The following is a 26442-nucleotide window of genomic DNA, read 5'->3' on the forward strand; positions in this document are numbered from 1 at the left end:
GGCCAACCTAACCCAGTTGTAGATCACAAGACACACACAACCCTTTATCACCACAAAAAATGGCAAATACACTCTACAGAGGAAGGCCGTTTTTCATAATGAGAGAATACACAATTCTCGATTAGTATCGGCCACAGGCCTTGCTAAGCACACACGAAAAGTGACCAAACAATCTTTTCTTTAGGAAAATATAGTTTCTCAAGCGGTTTTAGCACAACCCCAGCAACTAAGCTAAGGGTTACATCGTATCCCACAACACAGTGACACAATATATTGTAAACAACATGTCTGAGAGGAGGGTGGGGAAGTCCCCAGGGAACCGGGGGGAACACCCCTCCTACCTTACCCTTGATACGGCCAGTTGAACAGGTAAACCTGTTAATATGTGAACACACTGTTCATTGTCATTACAGGCTGAGAAAAGAATTCATTCTTCACTCATATGTCACTAAGCATAGCTTTATAGGTTAATAACCCCCTTAGTTGTGAGTACACGGTACATGAACACACATGATGTTTCTCAACACAACAAACCAGATAATTTTTACATATGTAACAAAAAACCCGATTTGCATGGAGAAGCTAATACCATTGACAAGACAATTCACACACAACTCGCGTCGTATCCTAAATGTATTGCAGCAACACCCGTTTTGGAAAACATCGTTATTACAAAACATTAGAAGGGAAGGAAGAAGACGCGTTTTAAGGTCTGGTCGGGACCTTTCCTACCGTGAGCGCAGACCAAGCGAACTGCAGTCTAACAGGGCACCGATAGTAAACACAGCATTCCTGTGTTGACGACACGGGCAGCGTCGCTGCTCCACCCCGCCGCTACGGTTCTTCTTGTTGACGCAGTCCTCGCCGGCCGGGCTCCCGGTAGGTTCGACTAACATCCTCTGTAAAAGATGACGTCGTAGTCAGAGTGTTTAAAGCATGTTATAGTCTCAGAACGTTCAACAGTGTAGCATTAAGCTAACAGCCGATCGGCTGATAGCAACAAGCTAACGTATACCAGCCTGGTAAACACAGCAAGCTAACGCCGCAGCTAACAGCTGCGCGGCTAACAGCTGACTGGCAGTAGCCCATAACTAGCACGCAAGCTAACAGCTATCACCTGAACTGCATACAATGACATAACAAGCTACACTTCAGACAGGCCGCTGTCCCAATCCCTTCCCTAACAGGGAAAAGAAAAAGAGATGTCAGAACACAGTTTCAACGGTGATCCAGACACACACGGGGCCCTTTGAGCATGGAACTTCCGATAAAGAAGATCTTATGCCCACATTTCCTCGTTAGGGTAAACTTTCATTTGTATATGAAAGATGGGGCCTACACGGGACAGAGAAGCATCCGCTCTAGAATCCTGGGATCACCAGAACCTAGCGCGGGCCACTAGATTAGTCATCATGGGCATCAGGCCAAGATCCTCCGACCACCGTTTTAAGCCGAGCAGAGGACCTTAGCCATAGCCTGGGGTCTGCGTTTCGTAAATTGTTAGCTAACCCCCATAGCATCAACAACAACCAGAGCTCGCAATCAAAACAGTACATACCCAACCTGGAACCCACCGCTTCTCACAACAGTCGGTGCGTCCTACAGTCCAGCTGTGTTGCTGGAGGGTCTTACCCCATCCAGCCGCAGCAAGCAGGATTGTAGTTGGGAAGCATGTCAGCGGCATGAGCTCCTAATACGAAAAAACCGGTGGAGGTGTAGAATGATCATCATCTTCCAGACACTCCAGTAACGAAGACAATATCGCCGTATTTTCTCGAAAATAGTGAGAGATAAAATAAAGATATGATGTCAACGTATCTCTTGTTTTCCAACTTTCTTCTACTAACAACCTCGTCAAGTGGGGATCTACCGAAGGCACTTCCTTGTGGTGAAAGCGAAGAAGGAGGCGAGTAGGTGACCAGTGACACACACCTGCTTATGAAGGTAAGCGGATGGGGGTGTGGCCAGACGAATGTTGGGATGTAAAGGTACATGGTGGAATTTTTTATTCAGTGCACGTGCACGAAGTGAAGTACAGTGCAAGTGTGATGCTGAGCGAGATCCATTACGAAATAGAACAGTCCAGTGCTGCCCCTGTGAGGCTCAAAGGCACAACACCACTTCTATAGAACTTTGACGAGAACAGATTTGAATCAGTAATACAAAGCAAGGTTCCCAAAGTTGTATTCTGTGGCTGGAGAGTTGAGAGAATAATATTAAAATATTCCGTTTTATACATCATTTTTCTTTGTACTAAGTTCTAGTAAATAAAACAATGGTGATATTATTTTAATAGATAAAGTAGACCAAATAGAGTAAACATAATAGTCGGATACAGATAAAGTAGCCTAATGTAATGAGTGTTGTCAGGGGCGTAGCTGGGGGGGGGGTAGCTTAGGATGATTCCAAGGGCCCAGCACTGGGGGGGGCCCCAAAAAAAAGTTTTTTTTTTTTTTTTTTTTTTTACTAGACATCACTCAGGTGTATTATTGATGCTCTCATTGATACTATGTTTGTTTCTGAAGTGTGAGATATATAGAGAGAGAGGGGGGGCTTTGGTAGACTATTGCATTGGTCCATTCATTTACATTTAGTCATTTAGCTGACGCTTTTATCCAAAGCGACTTACATGTTCTGTACGACAAGCCATCAGGAAGGGCACAACTCTATCAGCTGAGCAACAATGTTCATCAAAGTGTTGAGTGCTACAGTGTAGGTTAGTTTATTAGGACAAGTGCATGACAGTAAGGTTAGTTCGTTTTTTTTTTTTTTTTTTTTTAGATAATGGTTGAAGAAGTGCGTCTTTAGTCGACGGCGAAAGATTGGACGTGTTTCGGCTGTCCTAACTGGGGTGGGTAGTTCATTCCACCATTGTGGCGCAAGGACTGAGAATAGGCGACTTCTCTTTGATGACCCTCCCGGAGCTTGGATAGGAGTAGGTCTGAGGCGGCCAGAAGATGCAGAGCGTAGGGGTCTTGAGGGTGTGTAGTTAGAGACCATTGACCGGAGGTAGGCGGGAGCGGTTCCCTTTGCCGCACGGTATGCTAGGTCGAGGGCCTTGAAGCGGATTCGTGCAGCAATGGGGAGCCAGTGCAGGTCCCTAAGAAGTGGGGTGACATGGGCCGACTTCGGTAGGTTTGAGATCTGAAGATGAACGCAATGCGACATCCTTTACTAGGCTCACCCACCAACAGTGCAGGTGCTGAACTGCTGATCCGAATGTATAGGTAAAAACCATATTATGCGTTTTCATCAATACAAAAATTGCCAAAAAAAAATTCGCTCACGCGCTTAGGCGCGCTCGCATTCACTGGGGGCCTACAAATACATTCTTTCATGGGGCCCAGAATCTGGAGCTACACCCCTGAGTGTTGTAACAACCTGAGGTGGTCTTACAGACAGCTGACAAGGACAAAATATAATAGTTGGGCTGAGAAAGTAGGCTAGCGGTCGGCATCATAAAGTAACAGGTAAACCGGGACAACCCCCCCCCCCCCCCTTAAGAATATGTTCTGTTAAAATATAGGCTATGGGTCATTCTATTAATAAGGGTCTGAAGTGTGATCTTTTAAGAAGTGGAATAACCTTTGCTATTTTCATTCTGTCTGGACAAAAATATCTGAAAAGAAAAACTTAGCTTAGAGGTTTAATTATACAATCAATATTTCCCCCCCCATGCACTATAATCATGTCAATCCCATCACTAACAGTTGATGTCTTGTTTTGGGATTTTGCTACAATGGATCTAATTTCATTTTCACTCACCTGAAACATAGACTGCAACACTTTACTTCCCCTATTGCAGCCTCCCACATTCATGTTTTTCATAACCTTATTACGGTCATTAATTAAATGATTGGGCAGACCTGTGAACACAGAGTTATTTCCTACCATGTTTACATGGTATTGTTGGAATGTTGATCATACAGTGATAAGTAGATCTTTAGAAATGCCTCATATACAGCATTTACCTCTTCTACATAGGTACACCTTTCCACTCTTCTTTTAGAAGGTCATTTCTGAACATGTTTATTGCTTCATCGGTTCTAATCCTTGCATATCTATACCCATTTTCATCCTTCGCTTTCTTCATTTGACAATCATATATTACAAATACAGGTAAATGGTCGCTTATGTCATTTATTAGACCTCAGTATATTTTTACTGTATTTATTTACTGTATATTTTATTCCATTTTTATTCTATTTTACTCTACTCTTATCCTAGGCAACTTGATACGTTGTATTATTCTAATTCGTGACCTGTTCTGTCTAAATGTTTAAATGTTGAGCGATTTGCAGTGTAAAATTTCCCACGGGATAATAAAAGTATTTCTATTCTATTCTATTCTTCTATTCTTATTAATAGCCCACTTTTAACATTGTTCTCCAAAACATGAATACAAATATTGTTGATTAATGTTGCACAATTTGAGGTCATTCTGCTGAGCTTGGTGATCAGTGTATAGACCCCCTGCTATATAATGCATCCAGAAAATCTGATGTTGGCGGCTGGGTAGCGCAGCGGACTAAGCGCTTGCCTACCACCACAGAGACACTGGTATCGAATCTAGCTGTCAGCGGTAGCTCCGGCTTGGTCGGTCATCCATACTAACACAATTGGCAGTGTTAGCGGATGGGAAGCCGGTGGGGCATGTATCCTGGTCGTTGTAAACAGCAATTCCTACAGGTCGGTCTGGGCACCTGCTCAGCGAGGAAGGGAACTGGGGGAAGTAGTGTGATCCTCCCACGCGTTACGCTCCCCCAGTGAGAGTCCTCGCTGTCAGGTGAAAAGAAGCGGCTGGCTGACTCCACATGTATCGGAGGAGACATGTGATAGTATCAACCCTCCCTAGACCGGCAAGTGGGGGTAAAATGCGCGCAACGACCAGGAAGGGAATTGGCATAACGACAAAAAATTGGGATGGGAGAAAAAATACAGAAAAAAGGGGGGAGAAAAAGTAGATACAAAAAAATCTGATGTTGTTTTATGTTTAGATGTGTACTACTTAACTGATGGGCAAATTTGTCAGAAAAATCCTGAAAATTGCATACACAAAGTAATCTGCAATTTATTATACTTTATAGCATGAGTCTGGTCTCTTTTGAAAGGAAACATTCAGAATTTTAATCCACAACAGGAAGAAGCACTCTGAGTGCTTTTAAAATGTTGAAGTTAAGTTAAGTTACGTTTTTACGTTTATTATTATTTTACTTCCATTTGAATTATCTTGCAAACAGAGGCCTCTTACAGGTTCTGGCTGATAGGTATGACCTGGAAACCACAATGGGTCCATAGCCTAAAAGCCTTATCTAGTACAGGTCCAAAGTTGATAACAATACCACAGAAAATGAGTATTTTACACAATTCTTTATAATGGTATGTCTATGCGTTTTTCCAAAATGGCCACTTGGAGTCTCAAAATACAAGATACAAGATACATTTATTGCCACACAACCAGGTTGGTGGTATTTGTGATTGGTACAGAGTGTATTGAAGCTCTACAGCAGGGGTTCCCAAACTTTTCAGGCCGCGACCCTCAAATGACGGTGTCAAAGAGCCGCGACCCCCACTATTATAGGAGGTAAAAATTAAAAATAAATAAAAAAAATTATATATATTTTTTTTTATATAAATGGAAATGTATGGTTGAAACATGCAAACGTTCAAACGCACACACACTAATAAGCATTGGAGGCTTTTAACCAGGGCCGGACTGGGGAAATCATTCAGGCCAGGAAATATAGTGCGAAATATAGCTCCAGTCAGGCCACTTTTTAAGCAAGGGGTCTGGGGGTCCCCCACCAGGACATTTTTTGTTACAAAGACTTAATTTCCTGCATTCTGGTGCAGGAATTTCTTTATTTGTACCCTTTAAATGCCAGTGTTTGTGATGGCATCACAAATTATTGTTAAAAAACAGGCTAGCATATGATTAGCAACAACACTGATTTTGATGGATTTTCAGTTTTTTTGTAATGTCAGATTGAAAAAAATACAATCTTTTATTCAACTTCAGCCCTGATCATAACACCACATATTCATTTTATAATTCTAACCCTTTAAATGCCAGTGTGTGTGATGGCATATATTTGCAATATATCAAATGCAAAGTAGATTTTTCTGGGGGGGATTATTACAGGCTAGCATGTGTCAATTGATTGATTGATTGATTGAAAAGTTTATTAACAGATTGCAGAATGGGTACAGTACAGTACAGCTCAATACATACAATTGTTAAGGGGATGCAGACCAGAGAAATACTTTCATCTTGTTTACATCAGGGTCCCCCATTTTCAATTCATCATAACATATATGACATACATGACATACAGATAGACAGTACTGCTACATCTATACATTTATGACATATCAGATTTGCAAATACAGTACTGTTTGTGATACAAAAGTGTCCAGAAAAAGAGTGTATATGCATTTGACGTAGAAACCGTACATTGGAGGAGGTTGGGTGGGTGGGGTGGGGTTGGGTGGGTGGGTGGGGGCTGTACATTGGAGGTGGGGTGGGGGTGGGGGGGTTGGGTAGGGGACACACACACTGTACACTGTACATTGGAATACTGACAAAGCCATACTTGGTCATTTACTGTACAACTGGGTTAGGACATTTGTAGGGGCCAGTTTCGAATTGCAGTCTCCCGTAGGTGTTTTTTGAGAGTGTTTTTGAAAGTGGGTAGTGATTCACATTCCTTTACAGCTTTGGGTAGGGCGTTCCACATTGAAACGTGTTTAGTCCCTTGTTTGAGCCGAATCTGGGTTTAACATGATTTGTGGTGCTCCCTCTGGTGTTATGATTAGCAACAACAGTTTTTTGTAAGGGTCCCGCCTCCACCAATCACATGCGGCTCCCTTTGTGTGTGTGTGTGTGAGCAAGAGAGAGAGAGATAGTTCTCCAACTTGTGTGAGTTGCAGTGATCTCCTGGTTGTTCCCCACCTAGGTTATCTAACTATTGCGCTGCTGCAACTAGAAACACTGGCCTGGCCTGCTTCTAAGTTCAGTGGCCTGACAAATTTTTATTTTTTATTTTTTTATCATCTGGCGACCGGATCGCCTTAAAAACTATAGGCCAAAGTGCAGCGAGTGCAAAACGACACCTATAGGTGCCGGTGACAGTTAAGTGAGGTCAATGAAGTCCCCACAAATTATAAATGTTTTGTTTTCATTTTATTCTCTCATTTATTATTTCATTACCCTTCTCTTAATTTAACCATGTCTCAGATAAGGCTATCAACTTAAATGTACTTATAAATGTATTCAAGTATTCATTGATGTTAGTGAAGTTTGCATAAAGACTTATTAACGAAAATGTATTTTCAAGTTCAACATCATCAGAAAAATACGCAAGTGTCCTCGATATAATTAAACACATGGCTCTCCGGATTGACATCATTTTCAAAATCATACGTTGTATATTCTATACAACGAATTATCCCCCCCTATTGGACTAGCCAGATATAATGTATAATGTACCCGACGTGACGTCACGTCTGAAGATGCTTGAAGTTCTGTATCCAAAGGAACTTACATTACGGCACACCAGGAGTGCATTGCCATTGGGCATTGGCCAAGGGAATTGAACCCCTTTACTGTGGTACATTAGTAGTAGTACCCTACTCTGACCAACCCACTAACTCAAGGACAATATGAACTGAACTAGGGGGTTATGGTTCATTTCCAATCATAATACAGTAAACATATTTCAATATTTAGCTGCAGCAGGTTGTTCTTGTGTGACTGGACATTTAACACCCCCTAGTGGACAAACAGTATGGCTACAGACAGTGACATCCTTCTTTTGCTGGATGCATGTCTTCCCAGTTGTGTTGTCTGTTCCATCACTAAATAAGTCATTGATTAATGTGAATAATAGAGTTGTAGTTCGTTGCATTAGCACATGCGAGCTCGCCTACTCCCTGGACGTTGTGGCGCAAGAAGTAGCCTACTAACGTTAACGTTGCAGACGCGAGCAGCATCAAAGTAGTGAAACCTCCTCAACTTCAGGTAATTTAGCTAACCTATGTTGTGTTTCAGCCTTTATACGCAATCACTACCGTTAGCTTAGTTAGGTGTTAATTAGTTAGTTAACTAGCTAACGCCCGCATGTGTTCACTAGCTAAAGTCTGATTGATTGCATCACCAGTCGTGATATTAACTTAACATAGCTACGTTAGCAAAAGTTACACACTAGTAGTAGTGTCACTATTTCGTTAGCAACACGGCCAGCATCATGAAGCGCATAACGTTAGCTAGCTGAGGATGCGGATACTACAGCTTACGTCTAGCTCGCCAATGTGTTCCAATTGATAAAGCTAGATGGATAACTTCAGAGAGCTAACGTACTTCGGCACTGTTGTTGCAAATCAAAGCGGAGTCAGGACCTCAAGCAGCAGGTCTCACACTGGACAACCGATTGCCGATTGTGTTCCTGGGGAAAAGTCCAAACTTAAATATGGAATAATATTGGTCACTAATTTGCCATGAAAACTACAACAACAGCTTTGTGTACATACGCCAATGTGAAAGCCCTGCAGGTTTTTGGACAGATATTTTATGCTCTCTAATTCTAAAACTAAAAGTAAACACCAGCATACACTGAAATACACAAAATATCCCTGTGATTTTAAATGTCGGGGATGCAGGACGTTTCCAACCTCTATGGGACTACCTGTGAAAGGAAGAGTTGGAAACAGTCACCTAGGCACATCTTATATAGCCAGGAAAATTATTTGAACTTTGCTTTCTGTGTTTCTGCTGGAAGCATTGCATTGGGGCGACAGTGGCTCAGGAGGTAGAGTGGTCGTCTGGTAATCTGAAGGTTCCTGGTTCGATTCTGGCTCCTCCTGGCAGCATGTCGAAGTGCCCTTGAGCAAGACACTTAACCCCCCTAACTGCTCCCGTTGAGCAAGTTGGTACCTTGCATAGTTGCCTCCACCATCGGTTTGTGAATGTGAGGCATAAAGCGCTATATGAATACAGTCCATTTACCATTGCACATCTAGAAATGTATCTCCTCTAACATTATTCCTTGGATGAAATAATAACAATTGCTTTAAGTGCAACAGCTGATGTGTCTGATGTTGTCTCCTGTTTGTCCAGAGGGAAAGGCTGACACCATGGAGGAAGAGGAGGAGGAGGAGGCATTCAGCAGGTGGGACTTGCTGCGTCACGTAGCAGAGAACTGCATCCTCCCCACTGTCCAGCAAGGAGTGGAGCAAGTCTGGGTGCTGCTGCTGTCCTGTCTGCTCTGTAGACTCTTCTGTAGGCTAGGTGAGAGGAGATGGACATCCTTGGCTCTGATGCACGGGTACCACTTTTTCCTAAAGTACAGATTCTGAATCCTAAAGTATCGGTTGATTTTAAGATCTGATCCGATTCAGTACTTTTACTGCTAACTGTTGACCAAACTGTCCTGAAGCACAGGATAGGAATAACATCTCAATTCTTAAAATGAGTTGCACTCTCCTTTTTAAAGGGATAGTGTTTAAGATCTGTGAACCTTTCAGTCATTGCCACATGGTGGCACTATTCCCACAAAAAAAGTGAAATACTCCTTAACTCATTGACTCCCAGCGATTAGCCTCATCCTGTAGTAGCTATTGCCACCGCTGTAAACGATGGGAGTCGTTCACCTTGTTTGCAGGGCTATAACTATATATATATTTATAGCTATGGATGCAATACTATGGCCGATTTGACATTGAGTATCTATCGTTCAAGATGTGAAAAAGGAATATTTTTTCTATCCATACATTCCCGTTTTATACCGTGGTGAATATAAGTATAGTTTTAGAGAGGTTTGGGGTAATTCCTGGAAGGCTAGTAATAGGCTGCGACGCATATTATACTTAATCCATTGGCATTTCGTCCCTATACACGCTACAATAAAAAATTAAAATGCATATGATCGGTATATTATGTTCCATCATGAATGCATGAAAGGGGGGGGGGGTCGTTTATGATTAATTGATTGTCAATAACGGCATTCGCTAGTACAACAGCATACGTTTCCTGTGAGTCTATGGAACACATCTGTAAGGTTTCTTTCAGAAAAATTCATTGTTTTGTATTTCTAATCAAGTTCTGTAGAGCAGCATTTTCTACCCTTCAAGATTCCAAGCTGTTTTTGGCTGGGATCCGCCCATACTCGCAATAGACCACCTCAACACTTCCGGGATTCTGAAATCGGGGAGGAGATAGCGGGGGGAGCATACTACTGCTTGACCTGACTCCTAGAACCCACCTCACCCCTGCCCACTTTGACAACCTAGGATGGCTTAGAGTAGACGACAGAGTACAGCAACTTGCAATGGGCCTGGTCTACAAGATACACTACACGACCAAGGTACCCATGTACATGTCAAAATACTTCCCAAAGGTCAGTGAATACCACGATCACAACACCAGAGGGAGCTCCACAAATCATGTTAAACCCAGATTCGGCTCAAACAAGGGACTAAACACGTTTCGCAATTATGCCACATCAATGTGGAACGCCATACCCAAAGCTGTAAGGGAATGTGAATCACTACCCACTTTCAAAAGCACTCTCAAAGAACACCTACGGGAGACTGCAATTCGAAACTGGCCCCTACAAATGTCCTAACCCAGTTGTACAGTAAATGACCAAGTATGGCTTTGTCAGTATTCCAATGTACAGTGTACAGTGTCCCCCACCCACCTCCAATGTACAGTCCCCCCCCACCCACCCAACCCCACCTACCCAACCTCCTCCAATGTACAGTTTCTATGTCAAATGTATATACACTTTTCTGGACACTTTTTGTATCACAAACAGTACTGTATTTGCAAATCTGGTATGTCATAAATGTATAGATGTAGCAGTACTGTCTATCTGTATGTCGTGTGTGTCATATATGTTATGATGAATTGAAAATGGGGGACCCTGATGTAAACAAGACGAAAGTCTTTCTCTGGTCTGCATCCCCTTAACAATTGTATGTATTGAGCTGTACTGTACCCATTCTGCAATCTATTAATACACTTTTCAATCAATCAATCAATGAATGAATGTGGATGAGAGCCTTGACATTAAGTGGTTGCAGCTACGGCTGTGGGGGTGCTAGAGACATGATCGAATAGACTTTTATGCGCCTGAACACAGCGCGACCCATTCCTAATCGATCAGAACTAAATCGGCCGAGATCAAGTCCCTTTTTCAGCACCTACTCCCCATACGCATGCGCAGATTGTCAACAGAGTCTGAACGGTGCGAGACTACGCAGGAATTAATGTGGAATGTTTCATCAGAGCGGGGGGGCTTGTGGTGGTAGTGTGAGTGGCTATAGACCACTGCACTTAAATATAAACATTAGTCTACCTGGAGACTCAATGAGGTAATTATAGATGTCGCCATAAGACGCGTCTGGCCATTTAGTGGGATAATTTTTTCATTATCCTGTTCGGCTGAAAGGACACTGGCCACCGAAGCTCCCCCCTCTGATGGATTCATTCGCGCGTCGCCTCGCGCCATTCAGACTCCGTTGACAATCTGCGCATGCGTATGGGGAGTAGGTGCTGAAAAAGGGACTTGATCTCGGCCGATTTAGTTCTGATCGATTAGGAATGGGTTGCGCCGTGTTCAGGAGATTCAGGCGCATAAAAGTCTATTGCATCATGTCTCTAGCACCCCCACAGCCATAGCTGCAACCACTTACATCAAGGCTCTCATCCACATTCATTAATTTGCTCCCCCCACTATCTCCTCCCCGATTTCAATGTAACGCGGAAGTGCAGTGGTCTATGCGCTGTATGACAGTCACCCACAGTCTGCACTGGCTGAGAGAGTGATAGAGAGGGAGACTAATTAATTTAGCTGCGGGGGGGGCATAATCCCACGGGACAATGCATTGGTAACTTGTTTCAAATGACAACATATACCCCGTGAATATTATTGCACAGATCGGAATACGAATATATTTGTTTTTCTTTTTCTTTTATAAATGTTTTTCTTTTCTTTTCTTTTCAAACATAGAACAGAACATTACAATACAATAATAATAATAATAACTGACAATGACAATGACAACATTGACGATACCGACACTAACAGTAACAAGAACCACAGTGACAGTAAAAAAAAAAAAAAAAAAATATATAGACTGTACAAAAACCTTAACACATTGGACGCCAGACCCGAGATAAGTCGAGTTAACTCGTTGAACGTTGGGTGCCAAACCCGAGAAAAGTCGTGTTTTCATCGTTATTTCTTTTATTCAATATTTCCATTCATAATCCATTGAGGCAGCCTGATGTTATCATTGGGAATGGGTCTGAGATCGCAAACGTCCAATACCGCCGCCTAACACATTGCGGCCGGTATTGCACATCATTGGAAACCCTCTGGCTCAGCCTGTACGTCGGTCTAAAAAGTCCGGTCCAGGTTTTCCTTGTTGGCCAGGAGTAACGTTTATAACACATGGATTGGGTAGAATCGAGCAACGCCGGTTCATGTGCTTTGGTGGATTATCTTGGCAACACGATCGACATCAATACTTGGATTGGCGATCAGATAATTGGAATATGGGCGGCTAGGTGGTGTAGTGGGCAAGGCGCTCGCCATCAACACTGGAGATGCTGGGTTCGAATCCAGCTCTCTGTGTTGCTATCAGCTTGGCTGGTCGTTCATACTAACACAATTGGTTGTTCATACTAACACAATTGGTAGTGTTAGGGGTGGGAAAGCTGATGGGTGGGTCCTGGGCGTTGTGGACAGTGACCCCTACAGTTCGGTCGGGGCGCCTGCACAGCGAGGGTAGGATCTGGAGGGAGGTAGTGTGACCTTCCACACGTTACACTCTCCCGGTGAGAATCTGCGCTGCCAGGCTGGCTGCCGGCTGGCTGCACATGCGTCGGAGGAAAGCATGTGACAGTCTCCGGCCTCTCGGACCAACAGTAGGGGGGAGTGCGCAACAACCAGGAAGGGGGTTGGGAATTGGCATAACGACTAACAGTGGGATGGGAGAAAAATCGGAAAAAAGAAGGGGGGAAAAAGATAATAAAAAATAATAAAAAAGATAATTGGAATATTCTTTTTGCAGTACATCCTAGTCAAGGTAAGGGCTATATGCTATCAATCTTGCGTTGATCCAATAATTCCACTGTTTAGCGGCGTTTCCTGGGATTACACAGAATTACTCTAAAACTATACTCATATTCACCACGGTATAAAATGGGAATGTATGGATGAAAAAATTATCTGTTTTTTGCATCTTGACCGGAAGAAACTCAATGACAATCGACTATATTATTAGATCCATAGCTATAATATTTAATATAGTTTTAGCACTGCAAACACCGGCATGTAGCCCCATTCATTACAGTTCTGGCACACACGGCCATACGGCCCACAGCGACATCTGGCACTGAATGTGTTAATAGAGACTTGACAAGAAACAAACAAGAAAAAATTAAATACATATAGCTCAAGTATGTGCTGTCATAATCATGTATATTGGGAGTGGCCCTTATGGAGTCGGCTCCCGGCCAGTGTTAGGACAATTGGACTAAAATAGACTGTATGTGTGCGGTGTGTGTGTGTATGTGTGCTAAGTGCTTTATATATGTGTGCGTGACCTATGTGTGTGTGTGTTTAGTATGCCTGTGTTTTTTTTTTTTTTTTTTTTAAACTTAAATTTTTTATTAACAGTTATTTAGACAGACAGCACTTACAAAAAATAAATAATAAAAAATGAAGAGACTAGCATCACAATAAAAACAAAAAGAAAAAACAGTGCACATAAATATTTACATGGGTATCACATGGTTAGTTGTCTGGTTCCCCTACTGTTGTTTTCTAGGTATTTGATACAAAGGCTGATTGTGTATCTCCCTTAAACAGGCATAAACAGGTAATTCCTACTCAAAGACAATAAATGCTGACTAAGGTTTGTATGTGTGATCTGGGTCCAGAGACCCTCCTTTAGCTTCTTTCTTCCCTTCTCCTTCGTCCTTTTTTTTCTTCTTTTTTTTTCTCTTGTTTATTAACTTTCACTTTGCCTTTTGGTTCACCCATACACAAACCACATCATCCCTGAATATTTAATATCACACCGTTAAACAGACATAAATAATAAGGTATAAAAGCATTCAGCAATTGTAATATCCCAAAAACAAATTAGAAAATATTAACTAAAGTATAGGTGTGTGACATGGGTTCATAGACCCTGCTTGAACATCTTTCCTCCTTTACCCTTCGCTCTCTTGTGTTGCATTTGGTTCTACCTCTGTGATGTCGTTCTCGTTCCTTTTATAATCCTCCCACTTTCCCCATCTTTCCCCAAATTTCTCTTCCTGTAACCTCAGCATGTGTGTTATCCTTTCCATATCCTGTATTTCTTCCACTATTCCTACCCATTTTGCTATTGTCGGTGGGTCTTCCTTGTACCACAGTCTCGTTATTGCTTTTCTGGCCGCTATCAACATTATCTTTATTAAATATTTGTCCCCCCCTTGTATTCCCTCGTGTGTCAGGTCTCCTAAGTAAAGCACCAGTCCTGTTTGTGGTAGCCCGTATCCTAATATTCTGATCATTGCTTCCCCTATCTCCTCCCAATACCCCTTCAGCTTCTGACATCCCCAGAATATGTGCGTGTGATTTGCCCCCTCCTTCCCACACATCCTCCAGCATGCTTTTTGTGTTGATGCATATTTTCCCTTCAGCTCTGGGGTTATAAAGAATCTGATTATGTTTTTCCATCCAAATTCTTTCCATATTCTCGATCCTGTTGTTGAATGTTGTACCTCACATATGTTCCCCCATTCCTTCCCTGTTATTCCTATCTCTAGTTCTCTCTCCCATTTCTCCCTTATATAATCGGTCGTGTGTCCCTTGCTGGTCATTATAGCCCGGTATATTGCTGATATTACTCTTCCTTGCCCCCCTTTGTATGCCCATACTATCATCTTTATTATTCCATTCTGTTCCTCGTCTTTGGCCCCCCTTATTTCTTTGTTGTAGTAGTCTCTAACCTGTAGATATCTGAAGTGGTCCCTGTTTTCTAGTCCAAATTTCTCCTTTAATTTTTGTAGTGTCTGCATTTCTCCCTTCTCTATCATTTTGCATATTGCTGTTGCCCCCCCCCCCTCTCCCACCTTCTGAATCCATGGTCTAACCTCCCTGGTTTGAATCTCTTGTCATGTGCTACCCATCTCAGGACCCCTGACTGCTTCTCCAATTTGTGTGTTTTTACTACTCTGTTCCATATGGTCAAGGTGCATTTGGTGATTGGATCTAATAGTCCCTCTTTTTCTTTAAATAGTTCCCTATCCCCCACCAGAGCTTGTACCTTGTATCCCTCCCCTTCTTTTTCAATGTCTTTCCATCTTGCCTCATATCTGTCGTTACACCAGCACGTCACTGCTCTCAGTTGTGCTGCATAGTAATAATCTTGTAGGCTGGGTACTGCCATCCCTCCCTCTTCCTTTGGTAGTTGTAGTGTTTTATATCTGACCCGTGGTCTTCTCCCCGCCCATATGAACCTCGATATCAGTCTGTCCACTCCCTGAATTGATTCTGTGGTATTTGTATCGGTAGTGACTGGAATAGGTACAGTAACCTTGATAGTATGTTCATTTTAATGACTTCTATTCTTGAATTGAAGTCCAAGGGCATTACTGTCCATCTCTCTAGGTCTCTCTTGATGTTCTGATTTATCTGTGTATAATTCGCCTCAAACAGTTTCTCCACCCCTCTCGTGATGTTCACCCCTAAGTATTTAATCTTGTCCATGTCCCATCTTATCCCGTACTGTTCTCTAATTTCCGTCGTTGGAGAATAGTTCCATGCTAAGGTCTGTGTCTTTGTCACGTTTAGTTTGTATCCTGAGTAGTGGCCATATTCCTTCAGTAGATCCATCAGTGCCGGGAAGCTCTTTTCTGGTTGCCTCATGTATACTATCACGTCGTCTGCAAATAGGCCTAGTTTATATTCCGTTCCCTTTATCCTTACTCCCTTGATGTCCTCGGTCTGTCTGATCAGTTGTGCCAGTGGTTCTATGAAAACGGCGAAGAGCGTCGGTGAGAGACAACATCCCTGTCTGGTAGCCCTCTCTAATCTGATTCTATCCGTCAAGCTGCCATTCACCTTAACCCTCGCTGTCGGTTCTTGATATAGCGCCTTGATCATCTTCATCGCCCTCCCGTTCAGTCCGAACCTCATCAATGTTTTATATAAAAATGTCCAGCTCACACTGTCGAACGCTTTTTCTGCATCTAGGCTAATCAGTACCGCGCTACCCCCTTGTTTTTGTATCTCCTCTACTATGTGTAATGTCTTTCTCACGTTGTCCTGTGTCTGTCTCCCTTTAATAAATCCAGTTTGATCTTCATCTATAATGTCTGGCATAAACGTCTCATCTTTTTGATATTATCGATGTATACATCTTGTAATCTACGTTGAGTATGGACACAGGTCTGAAACTACTACATAATTCCCTATCCTTCCCTTCCTTCGGTATCGTGGTGATTATGGCTTCCTTCCACGAGGGGGGCATTTTCCCCTCTTCCATCGTGTGTCTGAACGCCGCCCCTAACATGGGTGCTAATTCAGTTCTAAATGTCTTGTAGAATTCCGATGGGAATCCGTCGCTCCCCGGAGACTTGTTGTTTTTAGCTCTACTAATTGCATCTTCCAGTTCTTGTTCCGTAATTATTTTATTTAATTCTTCATTCTGTTCTTTCCCTATCGATGGTAACTCTAGCTTCTCCAGATATGTTTCTATTTCCTCTTCTCCCGCTGCTTTTGGCTGTGTGTATAATTTCTCATAGTATTCTCTAAATGTCCTCTCTATTTCAGCTGGGTCCCTCAATATTTCATTAGTCTTTGTATCCCTGTATCTGTTGCGTTCTAATTCTCCTAGCCAACAGTCTGGTCGCTTTTGGTCCCCCTTCATAGTACGTTTGTTTCATGAACCTCGCTTTCTTTTCTATTTCCGTCAATAATTCCCTATTTATCCTGGCCTTTACTTCTTTGATTTCTCCGAGCGTTTCCTGTTCTTTTGATATCTGGTGTCTCCCCTCTAGCTTCTTCAGCTTCCCTATCAGATTGTGATATGTCTCCGTTCTGGCCTTCTTCAGCATTGCTGTTTTTTCCATCAATTTCCCCCTTATCACTACCTTCAGTGTGTCCCATAGAATGTTCGGGTCTACCGCCCCGTTGTCATTTTCTTCCTTATATCTGGCTATCTCCTCCTTGATCTGACTCACCACCCCTTTGTTATTTAATATTCCTACATTTAGTCTCCAAATCGTGTTCCTCCGTCTCCCTTCTAGATCTACTGTCAGATATATGGCACTGTGATCCGATATGTCCGCCACTCCTATACTGCTCTCCCGTGCCCTGTAACTGTCCCCCGTCGTCATCAAAAAGTAGTCTATTCTCGCATATGTCACGTGTGGGTGTGAGTAATGTGTGTATTCCCTGTCCATGGTGTGCATCTCCCTCCAAACGTCTGTAATTCCCATTTCCGTCATCTGAATATTCATATATCTACTGATGGGCGCCCGTCCTTTTCTAGTACTTGTGGTGTCTAGGTCGTGATTCAGTACTACGTTAAAATCTCCCGTACATATCAATATCCCTTCTAGTTCCATCACTATCATGTCAAAAATGGTCTCATATAAATCCCTCTCACTCTCTGGGGGTGCATAAACATTTACTAACGTAACCATTTGGCCCTCCATTTTCCCCTTCACCAGAACAAACCTTCCCTCCTTGTCTCTTACTTCCTTGATCAATTCAAATTTGACTGTATTTTTGATTAACGTGATTACTCCTCTCCTCGGGTTTTGTTCAAAGGAACTATAGTATGCATTTTCATATCCAAATCTCTTCAGTTTCTCATGACCCTGTGCTCCCAAATGTGTCTCCTGCAGAAAAATCACTTCCATCTCACTTTTTTTACATTTCAACATCACTTTGCCCCTTTTTATCGCATTATTCATTCCATTAACGTTTAACGACATCATTTTTATACCTTTAACGCTTGTCATCTTTCTTCTTCTTTCGTCTGTCAGTCCCCCCCATGTCACACTCATTCCCCCCTCCGGTTGGAGCCTCCGCTCTCTTCACCGAATACATATAATGATTAACATAAATAAAAAACATAAACTTTACATAAAGTGCTCCCAAGGCGTTCGGGGGGTCCCTGTGTCCCCCCCTGTCCCCTGCTGGTGGGTGAGGGGTAATTGCCCTCCTAGCGAGGGGCCCCCTCCTGACAGCTTGGGGGTTTGAAACCCTTGCCCCCAATCACTCGTCATATTTGTCCAGCTTTCTTACTGTTTTTTTTTTTGCTTTCGAGCTCCTGGTCAAAAGCGCTCTGTCCTTCCTTTTGATCAAAGACCCTCTTTTCTTGGTCCCTCTCAATGTGACTCATATGTTTCATTGTCCCTCCTTCCTCCCATATCCGTGTGCGGTGTCTCCCGTGTACCCCTTATTATTTTCTTTTCCTCTCCTCTATTTTCTATGTGATGTCCATTTATCCCCTTAATCCCTCCCAACTGTGTTACTCACAGCATGTGTCTATGTATCTGTTTCAATATGTTCTGTGTCTCGCCTATCTAACCTAGTTATATTTCCATTTATTTCCTCCATCGGCTTGTGTATTATGTGTCTATGTATACGTTACGTTCATTTCTATATCCTGCCTCTACCTGGGAATGTGTGCTTATGCATATGTTATTTCAGTTTCTATACTTTGTCTCTATTTGAATAGTTTTTTCAATCTCTTGTGCGTGTACTCATCCGTTCGCCTCCTCCCGCCTCCTCTCCGTCTGGCCTCCTCATCCGTCTCCGTCCTCGCTCCGTCACGTTTCACCTCCGCCTTCTCCTCTCTCCTCCCTCCGATTTCGGTCTCCCACTCTGATCCACCTGCGTGCTCCCTCCAATCTCTGCTGCAGGCTCCACGTCTGTTCCTCCCGCCTCCTTCCTTCTCCTTCCTCCGTCATCCTCATCCCTCGCCGTCTCATCTCTCGCTCCGCTTCTCGTGCCGTCGCGTACATCGCCGCCCCTTCCTCCCAGTGAATCCTTAGCGAGGTCATGGGTGACTGGAATCTCATTCCGTTTTCTTTCAGGGTTTTCTTCAGTCCCGCGTAGGACCTGCGTGTTATCGCTACCGCTGTCGAGTAGTCGTGATCAAATGATAGTCTTTTCCCTTCGATTTCAATCTTCTTGGTCCACGCGGTTCTGAGTACCAATTCCTTAACCTCGAATCTCAGAAAGTTAATAATCACCGCCCTCGGAGGTCTGTCCGGTTGTGGTCTCGGAGCCAACGCCCTGTGGGCCCTCTGTATCTCCATTTTTTCCAGTCCCGTTTCCTTCATTTGTTCTTTGATAAGCTTTTCCACATATAGGGTCACCGATTTCCCTTCGACTCCTTCTTTCAGTCCCCATATTCTAATGTTATTTCTCCGTGACCTCCCCTCCATGTCCGACATCTTTGTCTCCATCTGTTCTTGTTTCTGAATCACACATGTTAATACCTCGTGTATCTCCGTGTTCCATTCTTCCGCGTGTGCCGTCCTAGTCTGTAACTCGGTCACGTTTCTGTCCTGTTCCGTCATCTTCTCCTCCACCCTTTTGATTTCTGTATTCATTTCACCTCTGAAGTCCTCCTGTTCCTTCCTCAATTCCTCCCGTAGCTTCCAAATATCATTCCTTATCGTGTCCGTGTTCAGTTTTATCGCCGCTGTTATGTTCTCCAGTATCCCGGCCTGCATGATCACGGCCCATCCTGGCATTCCCGTGTCTGCCCCAGCGGTACCTCCCCCTTCTTTTGCCTGGCTTTTCTCGGCTTCGCTTCGGGGATTCTGTTTCTTCAAATTCTCTCCTTCTCGTATGTTCTCCATTTCTATTTCCTTCACAATCATTGTCTCTTCCTTACTTCTCGTGAGCATTTTCCTTTTTAATTACTTTTCGGGTCTTTTTTTATCCGTTTTTTCACTCATTTGACCAGGAGCTCTATCGCACGTGTGTTTACCCGTCTGCTCTCATACCGGAAGTCCATGCCTGTGTATTTTATGCATGCATGTTTCATGTGTGTGAGTGCATGTGTGTTCTGTGTGTGTATGTGTGCGTGTACATGTATGCACCTTTACAATCATTATGATACCCTCATCAACGATACCAGCATCAACAAACAACACAGGGAGGGCAGTATTGGTCCATAGGGAGGCTATGGGTAGTGGGGAAACCCACAGAGTACAGTGGCAGACAGTGCACGTCCAATATGGGTCCCATATTTCATAGAAAGTGTCCAGTTTAGAGTGTAACATGCACGTGATGTATTCACAGGGAATGCAGTCCATAATAATATTGTGCCATGATGATCTCTTTGATGGGACCTCGTCCTTGATCTAGAATAAAATGTTTTTCCTGGCAGCAAATGTCACCAAATTGAACAGTCTCCTATGTTTGAAGTTGGCAATATGAACATCTGGGAGGCCGAGTAAGAGGCACATGGGATCCAGTTCGATGGGGATCTGGAATATATCAGAGAGTTCCTCTACAATGTCGAACCAGTAGCTCTGGAGCTTTACACAGGACCAAAAGTGGTCGTGGTTTCCAATCTCTATTTTACATTTAAAGCAGAGTGGGGACGCGTTGGGATCCATTTTACTTTTGAGGGCAGGGGTTATATGAATGCGGTGTAAGATTCTAAATTGAATAGATTTGGTGCAGTTGCAAACCGAGATTTTCATTGCATAGGTCCATGCATCCTGCCAGTCCTCGTCCGTAATCTCTGTGTCCAAGTCTTTTTCCCAAGACTGTTTGGTGACAAGGGAGGATAAAGATGAGTTGAGGTTTAGCATACTATAGAAAATAGAGATTTGTCTTTTGGAGAGCTGTAAGGAGAGGGCTTTCTCTACCTGCGAGGTGGAGCTATTGGTTAACAGTGAGGTGTCCTTAGTGATAAACTGTCTAATTTGTAAATATTTGAAGAATTCCGTTTTCAATAAGCCGTAACGCTGTTGTAGCTGTAAAAAGGACATCAGGGTCTGACCATCAAATAAATCACCAAGATTGGTTATGCCCTGCGTATGCCAGATCCTGAAGCCACTGCCAAATTATGGCCCGGCTTAAAGTCAGAGTTGCCTACGATCGGGGTAAGAGGAGAAGGTAACTTAGCTCGGTCCTCCACCTTACGGACGGACCTCCAGGCCTTGATTGAGCATAGCGTGATGGGGTTAGAGCATAGTTTCCTAACAGACTTAAAGTATTTGATAAATAGTAGGTTCCACAAGGGGGACTTAGATTGTGAAGATTCAATGTCTAGCCAGATTGAGAGTGGGTCTAGTTTGAGCCAGCCAATAAGCACCCTAAGATGCGCTGCTAGTTGGTAATGGGTTATATTAGGCAGGTCCAGACCCCCATCAACGCCATCCATCTGTAACTTGGCCATTTTCAGACGTGGTTTCTTCCCATTCCAAATGAATGAGCTTAGTCAGCCTTCTAGCACCTTGATAACCTTGTTTATTTTGCAACAGGTTGACGTGACGCGAGTGCTGATAAGGATAAGGATCACTTTTATTAATCCCTCTTGGGGAAATTCGGTGACATACACATACAGCTCATAGTCTCATACAGAGAGAGAGAGAACGAGATAGAGAGGGAGAGAGATAGAGAGGGAGAGAGAGGGAGAGACAGATAGAGAGAGGGAGAGAGATAGAGAGGGACAGAGGAGAGATGAATGAATGAAAACTTTATTTAACAGATTGCAGAATGGGTACAATACAGTACGTCTCATCTGAGGCTGAGTGCTCTCTGTGTCGGTGTCCGTCTCGCAAAAGCTGGCTGGCAGTCTCATTGAAGTCTCATTGAATAATATAAGTCTGTAAACGTATACAACAGGAGAAGCCGGAGAAGGAAAAATGACATGCTGACATTGACGAACTTATCATAACTAACTTATCATTGTACATTTTGATCTATGTACATGTATGATGTTACCCCCGAATATGTAAAGCCGCGGGCACCGACACGATTTACACCAATCATTGTTTAAGAAGCACAGTGAAGTTACCGGTTGTTATTTGATTGATTGATTGATTGAACATTTTATTAACAGATTGCAGAATGGGTACAATACAGAATACAGTACAGCTCAATACACACAATTGTTAACACTTTGAGTGCCAGCAGGGGGCGCACAATTTATCGCTTGAATGCCAGCCTTTTTAGACTGATTTTCCGATATTTCATGATTTTCACGGAGCTATTTCTATATTCTATATTATGTGTCTAATACGCCCGTCGCTTATCAATGACTTGCTTGCAGTCAACATGTACGAAACGGATTGTTTTTTCATCGGTACATTTCCGTTTTATACCATTTTGAAAAATGCTCGTTTTTGGACATTTCCAGAAAATAAAAAAGATTCTGTGATAAACGCCCTTTAGTGGAATGCACAAAACACATTGTAATTTTTCGGCCTATTTATGAACTGTTTTCAAATAAATGCTAGATTATCGATAGTGTATGTGTACTTATGCACGCTAGAGAAGCGGGCTGAAAAATCGATGATCTATTTCCTGGTCAGCAGTGAGCACACACACACACACACACACACACACACACATACACAGATAGGGGACACGTTGAGATATATGTGAAAAAAACTCTGATTACCCCAAGACTGGTAAAGTAGATTCCTTACCTCACATCAGATGTTCTGCAAAAAGATTATTCCAATTCCTGATCGCCATTCCAAATATCGATCGCGTTTATTGATCCAACGTTAGGTACTCGAAACACATATTCCACGCTGTTCTGAGTGTCTACAATGAATGGGATCGGCTCGGGTTACATGATAGCTGGTCCCATCTGATGCACTACCTCTGGAACTTGACCTCAGAGCTATTAAATGCTTGTCTTTTGAACCTGTTGATGGGCGCTAACTTTTCACTTAAAACGTGTAACCCCACCCTTCTTACCCATGTCCCCTCGTCAGGCGTCCCCTCAGTTGTGAAGCACATGGTGTCCATGGCGGCTGGGCTGTACGCCCTCTACCTGTTCTTTGAGCTGCACATGCTGTGGGTGCTGCTGCTCAGCGCCCTGTGCTACCTGGTGCTGCTGCTCAGCCCGCGCTCCAGCAGGAGGGGGCCCCTCCTCTCCGTCACCATCCTCATCTACCTTCTCATGGGGTGAGCGGCACTGTAACTAACTCCCTGCTTTAAAATAAATTAATAATAATAATATTGGGGTTTAGGGACGCGATGATGCTGAATATATAAAGGTATACTGTCATGGATCCATGCAACGGTATGGATAAATTGTCCACAATACTCTATTGTTTATAAAAATTAATTATATTACATTGTAATTTGTACTGATAAACATATGTCATCAAATACCGTTATACATAATATTGTGATAATATTTGGGCGTATCACCAAGCCCTAATTGGGTTTCTACGGTCATAGAAAAGCTGTAAAAGTCATGGAATTTGGAATTGGTGTTATTGGCCGCCAGCGGTTAACCGCTAATAACGAGTATACAACGAGAGTGCAATGCCGGCCGAATCCTGCTAGGTGGCAGTATCGCCTACCCTTTGCAACCTTATTTCACACTGTGTGTTACATTTTATATGGTTCGGGCGGAGAATTTGGACCCAGGCAAGTGAAAGGCTTCATCCAAGCACCTTGGAACGCGTCCAGCACACTTGATGCATTTTTTGTGCCATTTCATGTCAGGGACCCGATGGACATCAATACTGGAAATCGCGATCAGAGAATTGGAATATTCTTTTTGCAATACCTCCTATCAAAGGTAAGGACTATATGACATCAATCCTACTTCGATCCTACAATGATTTCACATCGATCGCAACAATCAACGTATGTAGTATTCAAAACGTATGCCGTTGCTGATGATCAGAGCATCATAAAACGACCCCCCCCCCCCCCTTGATGCCTTCATGATGAAACATAATACCTATTATATACCTTTTGATTTGGAAATAATATCGTGTCCAGCAGGGCCGGACTGGGGAAATAATTCATACCGGGAGATATAGCGCGAAATATAGCCCCAATCAGGCCACTTTTTAAGCGGGGGGTCTGGGGGTCCCCCACCAGGATTTTTTTTGTTATAAAGACTTAATTTCCTGCATTCTGGTGAATTTTAGTCCATGTGAATCACAAACTAATGAGCCAACAATTGCTTAGTACAATGTACTGTTATGGACCTCAAATACAACTGTTGTGGCACTAGCAATGCTACTCTCTCCACCTTCAAAAAGAAAAAAGCAAGAGCACAACATATTTTTCTATTTACTATTATAATACAGTTAACCACTCTCTCCTGTAAGGGCCTTTCTTTTTCTTTGTTTTATCCCTCTTTCCTCCACCCTTTCTCTTTCTTCCACTGTCCATCTTGACATCAACGTTAATTGACTTTCGCTCTCTGATCTCTCCCGAGTCCCTCACTACCTGGCTCACTGCCTGGCTGTTATTCTGCATCTGAGTGCCGTCTGCCATTCCATTCGCCGCCTCCGCTGTCAATCAGTTGTATCGCCTGGTCCCGCCTCCACCAATCACAAGCGGCAGCACGGGTCCATTGTGTGTGTGTGTGTGTCCGCGTGAGGGAGAGAGTCAGATAGTTCTCCAACTCTGTCGCAGACAGTGAAATCCTGGTTGTTCCCCCACCCACCTAGGTTATCTAACTATCGCGCCGCCGCCACAACTAGAAACAATGGCCTGGCAAAAAAAAAAGAAAAAAAAATTATAATGTTTTTTTTTTGTTTTTTTTTTTGATTTTTTATATATATTTTTTTTTAAATCTGTGCAGGCCAGGCCACCGGGAAAACTCCCGGTGCTCCCGATGGCCTGTCCGGGCCTGGTGTCCAGGCGAGCAATGCGAATGACTTTCGCAAAATGCACATAGCGCTCCATAACTCAGCTTCCAGGAATTAGCCCGGTTCACTCTGAAACTATACAATATTCCCCAAGGGATAACACGCGAACGTATACATGAAAAACATTTACTCTTTTTTACATATTGGACTACAAATAGTGTCTGTCAAATGAGCCGGACTATTTTCACCATAGCTATAATATAGAATATAGATATAGCTCTGCAAACATCGTGACGCATCGTGAAAATAGGCAATGGAAAGCTGGCGCTAGAGAGCAGGGATGGGGCGTGGCTATGGCGTTGAATGAGTTAAAGTCAGCTATTCAATAACGACAATAAAAATAAATATATATATATATTGAACATAAATGCTGACAAATATTGGTTATTGGAATTACAATTTATCTTGTGGAATATGCTAGTTATGGAAATTGATTGCCAAAATGTGTAGGAATCCTGTATTTAAACCATTACAGTTAGTGGAGATGGGCAGGGACCTGCAAATGGGAATAAATTAATTTGGATTATAGCGAGCTCCAAGGAACAAAAGTGACATGGAAAAATGCTTGCAGTCATGTTGACAAAATTGCACATCCACATTGCCTCGAAGTGCTGCCTGTACATTATGGGTTTCAGGATGAGTATGTCGGTTATTGTTTATGTTTATTTAGGATCCCCATTAGCTTTTGCATTTGACAAAAGCTATTCTTCCTGGGGTCCGGCACAACAATATTCAATACATTACATCATTATCAACAAACATCATCAATTACATCATTATCAACATCATTAACAATCTCATCCTCAGTTAAGGATGATATTGTACAAGATACTTATTAGTATAAAGTATTAAAATCAAATAATTAAAATCAAATAAATAGTGCTTCCTGAGCAGCACTCACTGCCATCAACATAAATACAATTAACAGTCAATTGGTTTTCACCGCTATGCCATAAGGGTTCAGTGCATGCTCGTTAGTAGATGGTATTTACATTTCTTCTTGAAAGTGGTTTTGGATTCTATTTCAGCGAAGTAGCTTGGCAATGAGTTCCATTCCATGATAGCTCTGTAAGTCACAGAAGATTTTAGTAGATTTGTTCTGGGTTTAGGTGCCAGTAGATGGCCTGACATAGCTTGCCTGGTCATATGGTCATGTTCTTCTCTTATGTAAACTATATGATCATAAAAATACTGTGTTTTTTCTGACAAATACTGTTTGAGGCAGCTCTGCACTGAGTTGATTAGTTCTACAGAACCGAGCCTGACAGAGCACATGGAGCACTATGCAAGCTAACATTTTTGTCATTTTCATCTATCAAATATGTTGCTACATTTTGGCCAGTGATATCTTGAATAACACTGCATTCGTTTATGGTCGGAGGTGGGAAGTTGGAAGTGGGGAAACACGTCTTCTCTGACCTATGTGTGTTCGAGCTACAAAGTCGGAAAAAAAACATGGATGCTCACACTAAACCTTTTTTGGCAGTTATTTCGTACAATTTGTCTCGCATGAACTACAACTCACAAAGACGGTTTACAACGACATATAGCTA

The 26442-nt window shown here is 42.8% G+C and overlaps 1 protein-coding gene across 3 annotated transcripts in view; it reads left to right on the forward strand.

Annotated features, from left to right (window-relative positions):
- Positions 1 to 7815: 7815 nt before the first annotated feature.
- Positions 7816 to 26442, forward strand: part of LOC311243621 (protein-serine O-palmitoleoyltransferase porcupine-like) — a 54786-nt gene continuing 36159 nt past the window's right edge. For 2 of the 3 annotated variants that reach the window (XM_084332912.1, XM_084332913.1), the window contains exons 1-3: positions 7816 to 8020; positions 9116 to 9286; positions 22985 to 23177. In XM_084332912.1, the coding sequence (XP_084189038.1) occupies positions 9133 to 9286; positions 22985 to 23177 (347 nt within the window). In that variant the 5' untranslated portion in view covers positions 7816 to 8020; positions 9116 to 9132. The remainder of the gene's footprint in view (positions 8021 to 9115; positions 9287 to 22984; positions 23178 to 26442) is intronic. The other variant, XM_084332914.1, reaches the window with a different exon arrangement.

The sequence above is a fragment of the Notolepis coatsorum genome, assembly GCF_963971535.1.
Source record: "Notolepis coatsorum genome assembly, chromosome: 17".
In the NCBI taxonomy this organism is placed as follows: domain Eukaryota; kingdom Metazoa; phylum Chordata; class Actinopteri; order Aulopiformes; family Paralepididae; genus Notolepis; species Notolepis coatsorum.